This window comes from Melanostigma gelatinosum (genome assembly GCF_949748355.1).
Source record: "Melanostigma gelatinosum genome assembly, chromosome: 4".
Lineage (NCBI taxonomy): Eukaryota > Metazoa > Chordata > Actinopteri > Perciformes > Zoarcidae > Melanostigma > Melanostigma gelatinosum.
In genome coordinates, this window is record NC_136637.1 from 2,415,543 (window position 1) to 2,435,639 (window position 20,097).

The window sequence follows — 20,097 nt, forward strand, 5'->3', positions numbered from 1 at the left end:
TGTTTTAGATGCTGTACTCCCGAATGTCCAACAGAGGGAGCCAAAGCTCCTGTCAAATGTTCTTGTGCCCTCTGTCCGTTGTTATCTCTCCCTGCTTTGGCTGCAGCTGTCTTCCTTATCTAAGATGTTCACTCCCTTGCCTCTGTGCTTTTGCCTGCTGTGTCTTCGCTCCTAAATTTGTTCACGGCCCCTATGGAACACAATTTCCAATAAATCTGTATTCTTTGTAACTCTACCAGTAAAACTCACACATATATTAACCCTCAGCTTTCCTCTTCTATCCTAGTGTTTTGTGGTTCTGTGTTTGAGTGCAAAGTTTGTGTCTCATGCGTGTGCTCTGCTCCACTGACCGTCAATCTCTGAAAAGCACACCAACCTGGTGAAAAACACTACAACTCTACAACTACACATGTACTCTCTAACACCTGTACGCTTCACACAATCACTCTCATCCATACCAGATTAAAACCATACACTGCCGTCACTGAAATACGCACAAATCACATATAGATCTGCTCTTATAGCGTTTTCACGAGCACGGTCCCCGAAGGAAATGGATACCTAATAGGCATTACTCAACACTCAACCGACCATACACAGCCGTGATTCCACAAATAATCGCACACAGACCTCGTCAGGAAAGGTCTATTGACCTTATTGTTTACAGTGTACGCCTTGTGCGAACACGGTCCCTAAGGAAATGGCGGATTCTTGTGCATTCTCTGAATTCCGACCTGTGTCTCCCTGAGACATTACCCAGCACTCAATCGACCACACACAGCCGTGATTCCACAAATAATCGCACACAGACCTCGTCAGGAAAGGTCTATTGACCTTTTTGTTTACAGTGTACGCCTTGTGCGAGCACGGTTCCTAAGAAAGTGGCGATATCTTGTGCTACAATTGAATCGATGTCTCCCTGAGATCATCTATGCTGCATGCAAACCCATACACTGCCACTTCTGCAATACTGGTACACAAACCTCATCAATTACCTCATCAATTTGACCTCATCAATTTGACCTCATCAATTTATTTTTCTCAATTAAAATTCTCTGGATGGATCTTTGTTTTACAGTGTACAACATGCATGAACGTGGTCCCTTTAGGAAATGGTGTTTTGCAGTCTCCAGACACACTACTTTCACATCAGCGTATTTCAACAACAATTTCTATATACTCGATCCAAATCTCAGCTTGCAACTTCGCATAAATCAACAGTGTGGCCCGGAATTCAGTCTTTCAGACCGTCATTGGTCAGCGAACCGAAGCTTTCGCCACGGCTGTGTAACCTCCGAACAGTTATCAAAACTTACACGGTGAACACGATGCCAGTTTATAGAACTTACAATCCTTAATTTCTGTTAGATCCACTCACACACATGTACATTCTATGCTACAAAACCCCCACTGCTGTCATAACAATCCTGTCACAATGCTTCGTCAATTTATATTTAAAAATTTAGTCAACGCAATTCTTTACTCACACCCGGTACTTCTGATCAATTCAATTTGGTTTTTTCCTACATACAATTCTGCAGATTTCATTTAAATAGGCTCTGCTCACCTTTTGATTCAGCGCTGTTTGATCAGTTCCCCGAGGTGATAAGAATCGCTCCGGCAGGCCTCCGGCCTTCCCAGCCTCTCGGGAAAACACCTGTTGTTTTGTCTGTTGACAGAAGAAAAAGTCCGTCACGAGATGTCTCTCCTACTGATCGTTAAAGCCATTCTCTGGTACCATGTTGGGAATAAATCTCATGTTGAGGAGAAAACTCAGGTGAACAGACTTAGGTCGAGGCGTTTAGCTCAATTCAAGCAATAAGGTTTATTTGTGACAGAAGTATTATGTCCAGCAGTTAAACGTGCACGGACCTAAAAAGTTCACTCTGTAGGAGTGAATGAAAAGCTAAAAAGGCGCTTAGACAGAGTGCGCATGCGTTCATATATTAGGTCCTCCTTTTGGAGCCTATTGGTCAAAGCAAAGTAGGAGGCGGATTTGTTTCTAGCATTCAAATGGCCTGATGGAGCACTGAGCATCTCCGCCCACACTGGCTCACGTCCGGGATCCGCCTTCTCTGGAACGTCAGTGTGTGTGAGATGTTGATTCAGCAGCATATTGTTATGTTCGGCCAACTAGATAAGCTAGGCGCTAGATATGCAAGGGCGCCTCTTTCTATCTCTAAGATGGAGCAGGCAGTTGAGACTGGTTCTCTGTAAGACTATGTGACATTTAACTGGGGCAAAAGCTATCCTTCAGAGTTCTAGTATTTCCACTTTGTTCAGGCGAGTGCGAGAGTGCCCCACCTGGCGTTTTTGACCTTCTTGTACTAGAACTCACATATCCGCGTATAAGCTGTGTTTAACATTGAATGAATGTATATTTTATTTACAGTACCCAACCCAACCGTGGATTTTGTGAACCGTTACACCCCTAATATACACACACACACCCATACACATGTGAACATAAACCTGTAAACAATGGCAATGGAATTGAGGTGCTAGTGCAAGTGGTGGTAACAGTGCAGAGGTAGTGCAGTATGACTGATTTATTGTTCATGAGAGAAGATAGGCTCCACATCAGCGCAGACGTATTATTGTTTCATCATGTGTTGCTTCAGATTATCATTCAAGATAAAGCTAGTACTCTGACAAATTATTGATCTATATATTTTCTTTTAGTGTATATATATTAATATCCAAAAGGTCAAACAAAGATGAAGAAGCATGATACAAATAAGTACCGTCTCTTCCAGCATTACCCTTGACACAGAACACAATCTCCAAACACACAAGAGAATAAACACATTATTCAAAACGTTGACTTATGAAGTTCCTAATATTCCTAAAAGTATTACGGAAGAAAAGGATAATTCACACGCCACATTTTAAGTTAAAAACTCATTGACTTGTACAGACTGTTCATCTCCACGCATCTGACACGTTCCTCCACATGAAGCCTGAGGGAACTGGAGCTGTCATTGATGAATATGCTGTACAGCACCTCAGGTTCCCTCCAAACAAGTCCACAGAAGCAAGTCAAGTATGAAAGAGATTCAATCGCATTTCGGGGTGAATCTCCAGCACCTGCTGGTTGGTTACTGGGTGTTATGTTTAGTCTTCTATGTGCTCTTTTCTTTATTATGGGGACTTCAAGGCAACACAAAGCAAACAGTGTGCTTTGCTGTGGGTCGTTGTAACGGGTTCATCTGACCATGACCAGCTTACACTCAGTCCTCAGCTCGTTTTGGTGACATGGCTTTGCTGCGTCTCACAGAGTCTCTGTCCTCTGTCTGTCCAGATGTGCTCTGTGGGGATCACAGAGAACGTCAAAGGCGACATCAAGAAGTTTGAGGTGTGGTACAACGGCAGAGAGGAGGTTTACATCATCCAGGTATGTTGATGCCGGCGGAGTGAGTTCAACACAAAATAACAACACAGCAAATATTTGATAAAAGTCGAAAAAGTCAATCGTCAAACTTGTCATGAAACTGAAAATGATACAAAAGATTTCCTTAATATTTCATTTTGTTTTAGATGTGTGTTGGGAGGCGTTCAGTGACCTTTAACACAGTCCTCCTCTTGGGGGCAGTGTTGTACCACACAGCTCTCCCACTGAACAGAAAAACAGCATTGGCTTAACAAGATCTCTGTCTATATGTTGCTTGATACGTGTGTGTGTGTGTGTGTGTGTGTGTGTGTGCACGTGTGTGTGTGTGTGTGTGTGTGTATTCTTCCCCAGGCTCCTTCCATGGATGTGAAAAATATGTGGGTGTCAGAGATTCGTAAAGTTCTTACAGGCCAGCTAGAGGCGTGCAGAGGTACACACACACACACGCGCGCACACACACACACACACACACACACACACACACACACACACACACACACACACACACACACACACACACACACACACACACACACACACTAAATATCTCCCTCTTTATGTATTTTTTACCCCTTTCATAACAACGTACTTCAGTTCTAACTTGCAGCTGAAGGACGGGCACACATGCATTATTCTGTTTCCAGTATACACATGCATTATTCTGTTTCCAGTATATACATGCATTATTCTGTTTCCAGTATACACATGCATTATTCTCTTTCCAGTATACACATGCATTGTTCTCTTTCCAGTATACACATGCATTATTCTCTTTCCAGTATACACATGCATTGTTCTCTTTCCAGTATACACATGCATTGTTCTCTTTCCAGTATACACATACATTATTCTCTTTCCAGTATACACATGCATTATTCTCTTTCCAGTATACACATGCATTATTCTCTTTCCAGTATACACATGCATTGTTCTCTTTCCAGTATACACATGCATTATTCTCTTTCCAGTATACACATGCATTGTTCTCTTTCCAGTATACACATGCATTATTCTGTTTCCAGTATACACATGCATTATTCTCTTTCCAGTATACACATACATTATTCTCTTTCCAGTATACACATACATTATTCTCTTTCCAGTATACACATGCATTATTCTCTTTCCAGTATACACATGCATTATTCTCTTTCCAGTATACACATGCATTGTTCTCTTTCCAGTATACACATGCATTATTCTGTTTCCAGTATACACATGCATTATTCTCTTTCCAGTATACACATACATTATTCTCTTTCCAGTATACACATACATTATTCTCTTTCCAGTATACACATGCATTATTCTCTTTCCAGTATACACATGCATTATTCTCTTTCCAGTATACACATGCATTGTTCTCTTTCCAGTATACACATGCATTATTCTCTTTCCAGTATACACATGCATTATTCTCTTTCCAGTATACACATGCATTGTTCTCTTTCCAGTATACACATGCATTATTCTCTTTCCAGTATACACATGCATTGTTCTCTTTCCAGTATACACATGCATTATTCTCTTTCCAGTATACACATACATTATTCTGTTTCCAGTATACACATGCATTATTCTCTTTCCAGTATACACATGCATTATTCTCTTTCCAGTATACACATGCATTATTCTGTTTCCAGTATACACATGCATTATTCTGTTTCCAGTATACACATGCATTATTCTCTTTCCAGTATACACATACATTATTCTCTTTCCAGTATACACATACATTATTCTCTTTCCAGTATACACATGCATTATTCTCTTTCCAGTATACACATGCATTATTCTCTTTCCAGTATACACATGCATTGTTCTCTTTCCAGTATACACATGCATTATTCTCTTTCCAGTATACACATGCATTATTCTCTTTCCAGTATACACATGCATTGTTCTCTTTCCAGTATACACATGCATTATTCTCTTTCCAGTATACACATGCATTGTTCTCTTTCCAGTATACACATGCATTATTCTCTTTCCAGTATACACATACATTATTCTGTTTCCAGTATACACATGCATTATTCTCTTTCCAGTATACACATGCATTATTCTCTTTCCAGTATACACATGCATTATTCTCTTTCCAGTATACACATGCATTATTCTCTTTCCAGTATACACATGCATTGTTCTCTTTCCAGTATACACATGCATTATTCTCTTTCCAGTATACACATGCATTGTTCTCTTTCCAGTATACACATGCATTATTCTCTTTCCAGTATACACATGCATTATTCTCTTTCCAGTATACACATGCATTATTCTCTTTCCAGTATACACATGCATTATTCTCTTTCCAGTATACACATGCATTATTCTCTTTCCAGTATACACATGCATTGTTCTCTTTCCAGTATACACATGCATTATTCTCTTTCCAGTAAACACATGCATTATTCTCTTTCCAGTATACACATGCATTATTCTGTTTCCAGTATACACATGCATTGTTCTCTTTCCAGTATACACATGCATTATTCTGTTTCCAGTATACACATGCATTATTCTGTTTCCAGTATACACATGCATTATTCTGTTTCCAGTATACACATGCATTATTCTCTTTCCAGTATACACATGCATTATTCTGTTTCCAGTATACACATGCATTATTCTGTTTCCAGTATACACATGCATTATTCTGTTTCCAGTATACACATGCATTATTCTCTTTCCAGTATACACATGCATTATTCTCTTTCCAGTATACACATGCATTATTCTCTTTCCAGTATACACATACATTATTCTCTTTCCAGTATACACATGCATTATTCTCTTTCCAGTATACACATGCATTATTCTCTTTCCAGTATACACATACATTATTCTCTTTCCAGTATACACATGCATTATTCTCTTTCCAGTATACACATGCATTGTTCTCTTTCCAGTATACACATGCATTATTCTCTTTCCAGTATACACATGCATTATTCTCTTTCCAGTATACACATGCATTGTTCTCTTTCCAGTATACACATGCATTATTCTCTTTCCAGTATACACATGCATTGTTCTCTTTCCAGTATACACATGCATTATTCTCTTTCCAGTATACACATACATTATTCTCTTTCCAGTATACACATGCATTATTCTGTTTCCAGTATACACATGCATTATTCTGTTTCCAGTATACACATGCATTATTCTCTTTCCAGTATACACATGCATTATTCTCTTTCCAGTATACACATGCATTATTCTCTTTCCAGTATACACATGCATTGTTCTCTTTCCAGTATACACATGCATTATTCTCTTTCCAGTATACACATGCATTATTCTGTTTCCAGTATACACATGCATTATTCTCTTTCCAGTATACACATACATTATTCTCTTTCCAGTATACACATACATTGTTCTCTTTCCAGTATACACATGCATTATTCTGTTTCCAGTATACACATGCATTATTCTCTTTCCAGTATACACATGCATTATTCTGTTTCCAGTATACACATGCATTGTTCTCTTTCCAGTATACACATGCATTGTTCTCTTTCCAGTATACACATGCATTATTCTGTTTCCAGAATACACATGCATTATTCTGTTTCCAGTATACACATGCATTATTCTCTTTCCAGTATACACATGCATTATTCTGTTTCCAGTATACACATGCATTGTTCTCTTTCCAGTATACACATGCATTATTCTCTTTCCAGTATACACATGCATTATTCTGTTTCCAGTATACACATGCATTATTCTGTTTCCAGTATACACATGCATTATTCTCTTTCCAGTATACACATGCATTATTCTGTTTCCAGTATACACATGCATTATTCTCTTTCCAGTATACACATGCATTATTCTGTTTCCAGTATACACATGCATTATTCTCTTTCCAGTATACACATGCATTATTCTCTTTCCAGTATACACATGCATTATTCTGTTTCCAGTATACACATGCATTATTGTCTTTCCAGTATACACATGCATTATTCTCTTTCCAGTATACACATACATTATTCTCTTTCCAGTATACACATACATTATTCTCTTTCCAGTATACACATGCATTATTCTGTTTCCAGTATACACATGCATTATTCTCTTTCCAGTATACACATGCATTATTCTGTTTCCAGTATACACATGCATTGTTCTCTTTCCAGTATACACATGCATTGTTCTCTTTCCAGTATACACATGCATTATTCTGTTTCCAGTATACACATGCATTATTCTGTTTCCAGTATACACATGCATTATTCTCTTTCCAGTATACACATGCATTATTCTGTTTCCAGTATACACATGCATTGTTCTCTTTCCAGTATACACATGCATTATTCTCTTTCCAGTATACACATGCATTGTTTTCTTTCCAGTATACACATGCATTATTCTGTTTCCAGTATACACATGCATTGTTCTCTTTGCAGTATACACATGCATTGTTCTCTTTCCAGTATACACATGCATTATTCTGTTTCCAGTATACACATGCATTATTCTGTTTCCAGTATACACATGCATTATTCTCTTTCCAGTATACACATGCATTATTCTCTTTCCAGTATACACATGCATTATTCTCTTTCCAGTATACACATGCATTGTTCTCTTTCCAGTATACACATGCATTATTCTCTTTCCAGTATACACATGCATTGTTCTCTTTCCAGTATACACATGCATTATTCTGTTTCCAGTATACACATGCATTATTCTCTTTCCAGTATACACATGCATTATTCTCTTTCCAGTATACACATGCATTATTCTCTTTCCAGTATACACATGCATTATTCTGTTTCCAGTATACACATGCATTATTCTCTTTCCAGTATACACATGCATTATTCTGTTTCCAGTATACACATGCATTATTCTCTTTCCAGTATACACATGCATTGTTCTCTTTCCAGTATACACATGCATTATTCTCTTTCCAGTATACACATGCATTATTCTCTTTCCAGTATACACATGCATTATTCTGTTTCCAGTATACACATGCATTATTCTCTTTCCAGTATACACATGCATTATTCTCTTTCTGTCCAGTTTGAATGAAGTGCGTCTTACAACTATCAGTGAGTTAAATGAGTCTTTCTGTCAATGGAGCACAAACAGCTGTTTCTTTTCACATCTAGCTCAGTGATTGAGGGTTTATTTTGACCAAACCAGAGTTGGTGATGGTTGAAACATTGGAAAGACGTAACAGGACAGAGTTTGAATGAAGTGTGTTTTACGATCAGCTTGGTAAAATGACTGTCTCTGTCGATGGAGTCCTGTGGCCCTTAGGAGAGCTTATTAGTTGTATGTTTTCTGCGTTAATACATTTTAATAAGTCTTAGTGGGTGTTGGTGGTTTGTTGTCCAGTGGAAAAAGGTTCTACATGCAGACTATTTGCTGCTATTGTATACATCTTCACAATTCCCCAGACATTTCCCAAACTGCTGTTTGTAAAACTTTTTAAAATTCCTCTTCATATACTATTTGATTTTCTATTCTATTCTCCCTTGCGGAGGCTCTGTCATTACTTCCTGCTGCAGCAACTCAATTTCTTTCTGTGATGAGTTGTTGTTTGTCTGAACTCAGCGTTAACCACAAGAGTTTACAGCGACCACAGTGACAGGCTGGGCCACCCAGAGGCTTAGAAAGGGATGCTGATGGGTCTGACAAAGAGTCCCGATGTGACGAGTTGGAATTAGAACATGCTGGTAAATAGCGTATACAGTAGCTTACAAATGTCATTCAGAAAGTGCGAATTCGTTTTTTTCCAATCTTGTGGTGGTGAGAAACGTAATCACTGCCTGCGTTATGTTCACATGCAACATTTTTTAATCAAGTGAAGCGAAAGGAATTTTTGTTTTCCACCTCTCCCTAACATAAACCAGGTCCTGTGAGCGCCTTCACATAACCATTCAAAATAGTTCATAATGATATGAATATGAGTGGATGTTGTATTGCAACACTGGATATTTTGACACAAATGAATTACATTGTCAGTGAACATGTTACTGAAGGCATCAGTACCAACACTTCTCCTCATTATGTCGATGAGAAACATTATGTCTCCTGTTTCAAATGAGTGGCAGAAAAATGTTATTTCTAACAGACACGGTTCCATACATAACGGATTACAGTGCATACAAACAACTCCAACCAGCAGTGAATGACTGGGAGATTGTGATGGACATTTTTCACATTTTATAGATTAAACTAGACTATCAATAGATGAATCAATAATGACAATAATTGTTATTAATAGTTGTAGCCCCAGTGTAAGAATAACACATAAACACACAAATGTATAGATGCTCTAATACAGCGGTTCCCAAACTTTTTAGGCCGCGCACCCCCTTCTACATCCCGACCGGGTTCGCGCACCCCCCCCCCCCCCCTTAATACAAAATTGAAAATAGCAACAGAGCCTTTTAAGCCTTTATAGCCGCATGACAATCGGACCAATGAGAGAACAGTTTGCTCGCGCGTGGCATTTGTTTACAATATTTAGTCCGCTGTTAAATGTTGCAGTGTGAACACAAACCGAACAAAGGAGCAACTGCAACAAAGCAAACGAACTGAAGGTGTGAAAACGCCCTGAAACACTGCAACAACGTTTCAATGACTTTCAGTGACACAAGGCGTCACTTTTAAAGAGCAATACAGATGCGAGCACACACGCACAGGCTCAGAGGCAGATTATCACATTTAATTTACAATTAATGACCGACTAATGTAGCCAGGATGTCTTCGGACAAAGCATCGATGCAGCGACACAGTGTTGTTGGACACCGGGATCATGTCCAACTTTTTTGCTTCTTTCTCCCCAATCATACATTCCACCATCTCTCTGGCAGCTGGTGAGCTCACGTCTTCGGCGATTGTGTGCGGTAGCCCCTTTCTCGCTATTCTGTAACCAGAGATGAAGCCCGTAGTGCGTCATTTATAGACCCAACACATGAATGAGACTCCAGTTGTTTTTGGCTGTTTTGTAACTCCTCCAATTTCGATATAAACAATGTAAGGGGCTTTTGACTTGCACTGGCATGCTTGGTGTTCAGGTGGAGACGTAAATAAGAGCTTCAGACTGTTCGCCAGAACCTCACTGCACACCACGCACTGTGGCTTTGGGGAATCTGCGTTGCCAATCCAAGTGAAGCCCAGACACACATACTTTTCATCATATTTCCTCTTTTTTTTCCCAGTCTGATGCTCACTCTCGTTTCCTCTTTTTTCACCTTGACTCCGCGATGGCCCGATGTGCTCCCGATTTGTCTGTGCTATCCCTTCCTCCTTTTCGGTCTCCTCCGTCTCATCTTCCTCTGACTCTGGCTCAATTTCTTCTCCCGGTCTCTCCCCAACGCACCTCTCCGTTCCCCTCGCCTCCGATTCCTCTCTCTCTCTCTCTCTCTCTCTCTCTCTCTCTCTCTCTCTCTCTCTCTCTCTCCCTCTGCTCTTTTACGACTGATAGCTTCAGATGTCCCACCTGACAGTTTCCCCGATTTCAGCCAGTTTAGCATATTTGCATGAAGGTTGCTGAATGAATGAAGTTCGCTGTTAGCTGACGTTAGCTGCACAAGCTAGGCTCGCTAGTGTGTACGACTGGCGGCAGGCGGCAAGTCTGCCGGAAGGAGCTCAAGTGCATTTATTAAATTGTACGTTTTTAATTTTAAATCTTACAAAGGGAATTTTTATAATTCATGTTTTTATTTTGTGAAAAATCCCACTTTTTAAATTAAAATTACATCTTTTTTTTATATTTAATATTATTATACCATCAGACCGCCATTACACTTTTCCTCTCGCGCACCCCCTAGAGGCAGCTCGCGCACCCCCAGGGGTGCGCGCACCACACTTTGGGAATCCCTGCTCTAATATAACTGCACACACACACAGACACACACAGCGACACACCTCTCTCTGTGTCTCTGTCCACTCGTCCACAGTTCCACTCTGTGGTCCTGACTGACAGGAAAACCACCCTCTGTGAGCCGCATGCTTTACCCGTCTGACAACCTGTGTGTGTGTGTGTGTGTGTGTGTGTGTGTGTGTGTGGAGTGACTAATAATGCAGCAGCCCTGTCATGAAGCCTGGAGAGCAGAGGCTGTAGGAGGCTCTGACGGTCCAGTGCAGCCAGCGAGCGGTGTGTGTGATTTACACCTCTGACTCCATGTGAGGAGGGTGGAGCAAAGACAGGGAGGGAGAATGAAATTGGTATGGGAAAAGGAGAGGGTGGAGATTGAAAGTGGTGGGGGAGAGAAGAGAAGAGGGAGGCAGAATGATGGGTAGAGAGAGACAAAGAGACAGACAGAGAGAGAGGAGAGATGTTCAGGGTGGAGATGGAGGCTGAAATAAGGTGGCTTGAGAGAGGAGAAAGGAGGGGTGGAGAGAGGGAGGACGAAGAGGAGCGCCGGTCATTTCAGCTCTGAGAGAATGAGAGAAAAGAGGAAGAGATGGATTATAATGTGAAATACATCTGTACAGATGGAATCCTCATTGAAAACAAAAAACGGCTTTCAGGAAAATTCAAAGGAAACCCCAAAGTTGGGCGTTGACTCAAGGTCCATTCATTAGCTTTTTCTGGAGCTTTCAACCACACCTCAAGATCTTCATCATCTTTTTTGGGGGGTTCAAATGACTGTGTCTGGGCTCAAGAATAAACATCCACTCATGTCTGATCTCACTGACGACTGGGCAAACTGAAGAAGAGCATGAGGTGTCGTTGGATGAAGCTGGTTTGTGAAAGCTCATCCTCGAACTATTTCCAAGGTCAAGAATGAATCGTACTTCTACCTCCAGAAGGTAGCGCACTGTAATTCATACACAACCCTGGTAATGGAGAGGAGGTCTGGATGAATGGATGAATGAATGGGTCAAACAAACCCTGGAGGGTTCGTGTTCCGTGTGAAAACAAAAGTCAACATTGACTCATTTTACGATACTTTAGTTATGCAACTTATGTACTTTGGTGCATAATTCCAAATTCAGTACGTATCTATGATTGAGGGATTGCCGCACTCTTCTTCTTCTCGTGTCACTGAAGCGTGATGGTTATATGACAGTTTCCCATTTTTTGACACAGTCCTTTGCATTTTCATTGAACACTGCAAGGTCTTTTGAGTCTCAGGGTTGGGTAGTAGAGGGCAGACAAGGCAATGCTCCATAGTATGGTCTGCTTCTCCACATTCACATGTGGTTGGGCCAGCCTTGGAGCCCCATCTGACCAGAGCAGCTTTTGATCGTCCAGTTCTCGTTCTGAGGCGGTTTAGTGTTTTCCATTGAGCCCATGGTGCTTCTGGGCCAGGGGGAAGGTTTTCAGTGGGGGGGGGGACTGTTGGAGCAGGGTCATTCTCAAGCTCTTCCCTCCAGCCTGCCGCACTCTGGAGAGCAGCCAACGGTGCAAAGAGCGGTAACGGTGCTGACAGAGCTACAGTGGACTGTATATACACTGTGTATAGCCATTGGTGGCACAATTAATGAATTTACTCATGTTAGAATAAGTGAGGGGGCGCCAGCGAGAAATATTTTCATTCCCGAGCATGAGACCTATAAAATATCAAATTTTTACGACTGAAAATGTTCGTCATTGAAGCAGAGTGTTGTGCTATTGCAACATTGAAACAAATCAGTCCAAATCATGTGTATTATAGCCTACTGTCTTTTCTATCACTAAACATCTTCAGAATAAAGAAAGATATACTACAGGTCAGATAGTTGGTCCTCTAGAGAGAGCTGTGGGGTCAGCGGGAGGCAGTCGTGTTGCCATGTATATATGTAGTGTGAGGGAAGTGAAAAACTGAAGAATGAACTGCATGATGACTACATGTTTGTCATATTCACAGTAACAAGCCAACACAATGCCAGGGGTTTGTAAAGAATGGACTGTGAGATGCAAGCCTGTGTCTGTAACTGCTCCTTACCGCTGCCCCTGCTGTTGGACCAGCCGTTATGAATAAAACATGGCCGGATCCATGATGAGAAAATATATCCATTTTGCTGAATACAATATTTGGAGCATGTGGAATGGCTCCATGCTGAGTCTGCATTTGTGCGACAGCTTCATTGGTCACTTGGAATGGGAGGCGACAGGCGGGATCATTCACAGAGCTTGGTACCTCACTTATGTGAGCTATGCATTTGGCCGTGGCTGCGCCTCACCGTCTGCAGTTATTTTACTAGATCTTTCTCTGGAGGTTTCTTGTCACTCATCAGTCCTGTGGCTGGCCAGATCTGTTAACGTTGCATTTATCAAGCCTCTTGTTTAGGTATGGGTTGATATGTGAAACTGTGTCCCCGGTGACTTCAGTGTTTCCATGTTTTTTTCTGTCTTTTAGAAGCCGCTCAGTGATTTCTATCGGCGAAATGAACACAGCTTAGTTGACGCAGCAGTTTGGGCGATTTAATGCATCGAGATTACTCAGAAATGTTGGAATGGAAGGAGAGGTGAAGCTTTATGGTGTAAAAGATGTCACTGCTCTGGAAGTCACAGCTGATCAAGAAAACAGTGCTACCCATCATTGTTTCTCCTCTTTTATTTATTATCTGGGACTGCGTAACAGGGACTCACCTTGCTACTAGTTCCTGTCCTGTATCAGGGCAGTGAATTAACACAATTACCACATGGCTCAGTAGCATGTGAGCCCACCCCCTGAACCAAACAGCACGTTTGAATAATACTAGTGCATTTGGAAATGCAAGCTGAAATTGTGGGAAATATGTTTTCGGTGGACTGCGCTCACGTAACAGACAACAGGCTGTTGTGGCCTTTTGAACCCGGAACGATAACAAAAAACAGCTGAGGCCCCGCACGTGTGTTCCGGGAGGCTCAGCTAAACTAGCTTAGCAGGAAACCAAAAGCATCACACACGCTGCGAACTCTCCCCGCAGAGTTTAGCTGTTCCCTACTGATTCAAACAGGGCGAGAGCAATCGCCACACAAGCCATTTCTCCAGACCATGATTATTGCTTAGTGAAAGAAAACAACAGCCCAAACAGAGAATCAAATGTCCAAACCTAACACCGCGATGATGAGATGCTTCGTAATTAACGGACAATGCATATAGTCAGAATCAATGTAATTAACACGATGACAACAACAAACTCACAAGAACCAGTAACATATATATTTATATATATTTAACAAAGCATGACAAATCAATGCAGCAACACTGCAGCGCTAAAACAGTATTCCACCGCACACCAAAGAACACGAGCCATTCAAATATTATTCACATCAGAGGGAACAATATCAACCGTATCATCAAAACGACACCATAGACAATCTAACAGTAGCAACGATACTGCAGATGTAAAACAAAAGCAGTTCACTCACCAAAGCTGCTCTTCACTTAAAGATCAAGTCCATTGTTGTGGAATATTTCTGAAACTATTCGGGAGAAAAGTGTAAAGTGTTTTCGAATCAATGTCAAATGAAACAGAGTCTTGATGAAGGATCAAAGTTGTAATCGTCAATTTATTTGCTTGCAAGCAAAAGAGAGAGCAGTTCTCCTGCAGTATGGCCTGCAATTGTCTTCTCCTGTGCTCTTTGACCTATGTGGATGTTTATGTTAAGGTGGAGGTTTCTGATACATCTATGTGGATGTTTATGTTAAGGTGGAGGTTTCTGATACATCTATGTGGATGTTTATGTTAAGGTGGAGGTTTCTGATACAGCTATGTGTATGTTTAGGTTAAGGTGGAGGTTTATGATACAGCGATGTGGATGTTTAGGTTAAGGTAGAGGTTTATGATACAGCTATGTGGATGTTTATGTTAAGGTGGAGGTTTATGATACAGCTATGTGGATGTTTAGGTTAAGGTGGAGGTTTATGATACAGCGATGTGGATGTTTATGTTAAGGTGGAGGTTTATGATACAGCTATGTGGATGTTTATGTTAAGGTGGAGGTTTATGATACAGCTATGTGGATGTTTATGTTAAGGTGGAGGTTTATGATACAGCTATGTGGATGTTTATGTTAAGGTGGAGGTTTCTGATACATCTATGTGGATGTTTATGTTAAGGTGGAGGTTTCTGATACATCTATGTGGATGTTTATGTTAAGGTGGAGGTTTCTGATACAGCTATGTGGATGTTTAGGTTAAGGTGGAGGTTTATGATACAGCGATGTGGATGTTTAGGTTAAGGTGGAGGTTTATGATACAGCTATGTGGATGTTTATGTTAAGGTGGAGGTTTATGATACAGCTATGTGGATGTTTAGGTTAAGGTGGAGGTTTATGATACAGCGATGTGGATGTTTATGTTAAGGTGGAGGTTTATGATACAGCTATGTGGATGTTTATGTTAAGGTGGAGGTTTATGATACAGCTATGTGGATGTTTATGTTAAGGTGGAAGTTTATGATACAGCTATGTGGATGTTTATGTTAAGGTGGAGGTTTATGATACAGCTATGTGGATGTTTATGTTAAGGTGGAGGTTTATGATACAGCTATATGGATGTTTATGTTAAGGTGGAGGTTTATGATACAGCTATGTGGATGTTTAGGTTAAGGTGGAGGTTTATGATACAGCTATGTGGATGTTTATGTTAAGGTGGAGGTTTATGATACAGCTATATGGATGTTTATGTTAAGGTGGAGGTTTATGATACAGCTATGTGGATGTTTATGTTAAGGTGGAGGTTTATGATACAGCTATGTGGATGTTTATGTTAAGGTGGAGGTTTATGATACAGCTATGTGGATGTTTAGGTTAAGTTGGAGGTTTATGATACAGCGATGTGGATGTTTATGTTAAGGTGGAGGTTTATGATACAGCTATGTGGATGTTTAGGTTAAGGTGGAGGTTTATGATACAGCTATGTGGATGTTTAGGTTAAGGTGGAGGTTTATGATACAGCTATGTGGATGTTTATGTTCAGGTGGAGGTTTATGATACAGCTATGTGGATGTTTATGTTAAGGTGGAGGTTTATGATACATCTATGTGGATGTTTAGGTTAAGGTGGAGGTTTATGATACAGCTATGTGGATGTTTATGTTAAGGTGGAGGTTTATGATACAGCTATGTGGATGTTTAGGTTAAGGTGGAGGTTTATGATACAGCTATGTGGATGTTTAGGTTAAGGTGGAGGTTTATGATACAGCTATGTGGATGTTTAGGTTAAGGTGGAGGTTTATGATACAGCTATGTGGATGTTTATGTTAAGGTGGAGGTTTATGATTCAGCTATGTGGATGTTTAGGTTAAGGTGGAGGTTTATGATACAGCTATGTGGATGTTTATGTTAAGGTGGAGGTTTATGATACAGCTATGTGGATGTTTAGGTTAAGGTGGAGGTTTATGATACAGCTATGTGGATGTTTAGGTTAAGGTGGAGGTTTATGATACAGCTATGTGGATGTTTAGGTTAAGGTGGAGGTTTATGATACAGCTATGTGGATGTTTATGTTAAGGTGGAGGTTTATGATTCAGCTATGTGGATGTTTAGGTTAAGGTGGAGGTTTATGATACAGCTATGTGGATGTTTATGTTAAGGTGGAGGTTTATGATTCAGCTATGTGGATGTTTAGGTTAAGGTGGAGGTTTATGATACAGCGATGTGGATGTTTAGGTTAAGGTGGAGGTTTATGATACAGCTATGTGGATGTTTATGTTAAGGTGGAGGTTTATGATACAGCTATGTGGATGTTTATGTTAAGGTGGATGTTTATGATACAGCTATGTGGATGTTTATGTTAAGGTGGAGGTTTATGATACAGCTATGTGGATGTTTATGTTAAGGTGGATGTTTATGATACAGCTATGTGGATGTTTATGTTAAGGTGGAGGTTTATGATACAGCTATGTGGATGTTTAGGTTAAGGTTGAGGTTTATGATACAGCAGGCGCTGTCCGTCCAAGGAGAACTAAGCAGGGAGCAGAATAAAAACATTTTTTCCTATTACACCATCCTGCTTTCTTCGTTAACAAAGAGTTTAATGCCGCAGTTGTTCAGAACATCGGTGCGGTTCAGTTCCAGCCTGAGGTCCTCCTGTGAACGTGTTCGTTGAGTTGTAGATCCACTCGGGTCTCACCAAAAGTTTTCAAAAGCACCGTAGCTTGTGAGTGTCCTGTTGTGCTATGGTGTCTTGTAGCTGCCATGGTTAGCCACCTCAGGTTAGCGTAGCTCCAAACAGCTCCAAACACCAAGCGCTCAGTTGCAAATGAAACGCATTCTCAGCCATAACATGTGCAACGCTTCTCCGACGCTGTCAGCCAGAAATACCTTTTCCATGCTGGGTCAGGGCTGCTAGCTATGTGGTTGACCGACCCTTTGATACGATGTCCAGTTTTTCTGGAACTGTCCTTCTCCAGAAATCCGTTTCTCCTCCTACAGCCATTTAAAAAAAACACAGCTAAGTAAAAAAAAAAGAATCTACACCAAGCAAAACGATAAAAATGTCATAACTTCTCTTACATATGTTTCAACCTGCTCTTACTAAACACTAAGATCTGCTCGCTAGCTTTCTGTTTGACCAAAGGGGAAACAAATGATAATACATGTCGTGTATTTGTGAATAATTATTAAATTATAAAATAGCTATAACTTTGTGATTGTGTTTAGGCCAGCAGAGAAGGCCTTGCTGGCCCTGACGGCCACCACTGGCTTCATCATTAGTGATGTTGCTCATCTACGTGACAGTTTATCACATTTTCACTGAAGCGTAGAAAAAGCTATCCAATCGCTAGAGTTTAACTTCGCATTATGCTGACTGCTGCGAATACATTGGAGGCAAAAAAGAACCTCTCCTCTGCCTTCCTGCTTTATCACATAGACTGTGTATAAAAAGTGGACGTAGTCGTTGTGACTTCACCCATTGGTTTGTAGACTGCGGTTTTGAAGCCTTGAGTTTAGCATTTTTGACGTCACCATCTTGTTTTTTTGTATCCAGTGAATGAAAGTGACTATGTTTGCACTGCAGAGGAGTAACGCTGTGGTAGACCCGCCGTCTACGACTCTGGTAGCGACCTGTCAATCACAAGGTAGCCCCGCCTCTAAAGCACACCCTGCTTTATGGTCTATTTGACTGTAAATGGGACTATAATTTACTAAATGAACATCATGCAGTATTGTTGGATGATGACTGGTCACTCTCAGTAGGAGTTGATCTTTTGGGACACAGACACTGTCTGATCTCTCCCTAATCATTACCAAGTAGTCTGAGTTGCGACCATTGAGGCGGCAGACCAGAGAATGCTTCCATGAATGATTTCTGTAAAAGTCACAGGGATAATTGTCAATGAAGAAACAATGCAACGGTTTGATGAACAGTAAAACGTAATGTCTCTATTGTGTTCACAGAAGCCAGCCAGCTTAACATCTACGGGGCCCCCATGAGGTCAGCAACCAACTTCATCTCACAAACTGCAGCATGACATAATAAATCTTCTCAGCACAAAAACCCCGAATATAAGAGTTAAAAAAACGGTCCCTGTGCTCCATGTACTGCAGGAATGTGCGTAAGATGGCGCTGAGACAGTCCGATTCATCGAGTCCAGAGTCTGGCTTCAGGAGAAGCAACCCCAGCCCCAATATGAGGCAGAAGAGAGGTGAGAGGTCCCTTTAGAACACACTCCAACCAAGAGAACTCTTTATAAATGTTCCTTTGTTATTTCCCATTACTTTGTAGAGGAACAGGTATAAACTGCAGATGGAAATGAAGTGTGATCCCTTTAGGCTGCAGATCGTATCGTTTTCTGTTGCAACATAGTGTAGAAAGAAATAAAAGTTCTGTTTCTGTCCAAGCAGCGCTGAAACATCGTTCATTCGTCCAGACTGAATAATTAACAGATATGAAAACAAAGTAACCACCGTAATATTTTCACTGTTTACTAACCCTGTATTCCAGCGTGCTTGTGGCACTGGACGTGACACACCAGAAAAAAAAAACTTGTCTACTGCCAATGGGAAATGAGTCTGTCGCTTATTTATAGCCAGTTTTCCCACGTTTACAAAAACCTGTGTATACGTACTAATTTTGATGGCAAAAGGGAGTTTGCTTTTCTGTTTTCTTTGTGTTTTTTCTCCACTCCAGCCCCGCTCTTACTCTGAATTGGCTTTGAACACACACACACACACACACACACACACACACACACACACACACACACACACACACACACACACACACACACACACACACACACACACACACACACACACACACACACACACACACACACTCTCCCCCCACTCTTCCAATCCCTACTGCTCGTCTGAAGGTAAAGGTTAGGGACAGTTGACAGCAGCTGTTGTTTTTGGTCTCACCCCTCAAATGGGTGCCTGGCCACTATTACAAAAGCAACTGTCCCAACCCAAACCTGTCTGCTCACATCCATTCACACCTTTTCTCTCTCTCTCTCTCTCTGTCTCTCTCTCTCTGTCTCTCTCTCTGTCTCTCTCTCTCCTACCCACTGCTTTGTCTTCTCTTTTTTAACATTCCTCCTCTACCCTCTGCTGTTTTTTTTTACCACACCATCTCCTCTCCTTGCCCTTGCTCCATTCTGCCTCTTCCCTCCCCTCCCTGCATCTTATTTCTCAGGTTTGTCTGTATTGATGATGATGCATTTAAGCGAATGAAGGAAAGATAATTGTGTATTACAAGAGAAGATAATAAAGCCTAGTCTTTGGTGCTTAGTCTCTAAGGGCAGATGAGTAATTGAGGGCCGTCTGCCCTGAGGAGCAGCAAGATAAATCCCCCAATGGAG

General features: G+C 40.9%; 1 protein-coding gene across 1 annotated transcript in view; it reads left to right on the plus strand.

The window, feature by feature from the left end:
* The window catches only part of mcf2l2 (MCF.2 cell line derived transforming sequence-like 2), a 161,021-nt gene that overhangs the window by 114,113 nt on the left and 26,811 nt on the right, over positions 1-20,097 (plus strand). Inside the window, exons 24-27 of the mRNA XM_079267930.1 lie at positions 3,302-3,394; positions 3,743-3,821; positions 18,692-18,728; positions 18,842-18,939. Coding sequence (XP_079124056.1) covers positions 3,302-3,394; positions 3,743-3,821; positions 18,692-18,728; positions 18,842-18,939 — 307 coding nt within the window. The remainder of the gene's footprint in view (positions 1-3,301; positions 3,395-3,742; positions 3,822-18,691; positions 18,729-18,841; positions 18,940-20,097) is intronic.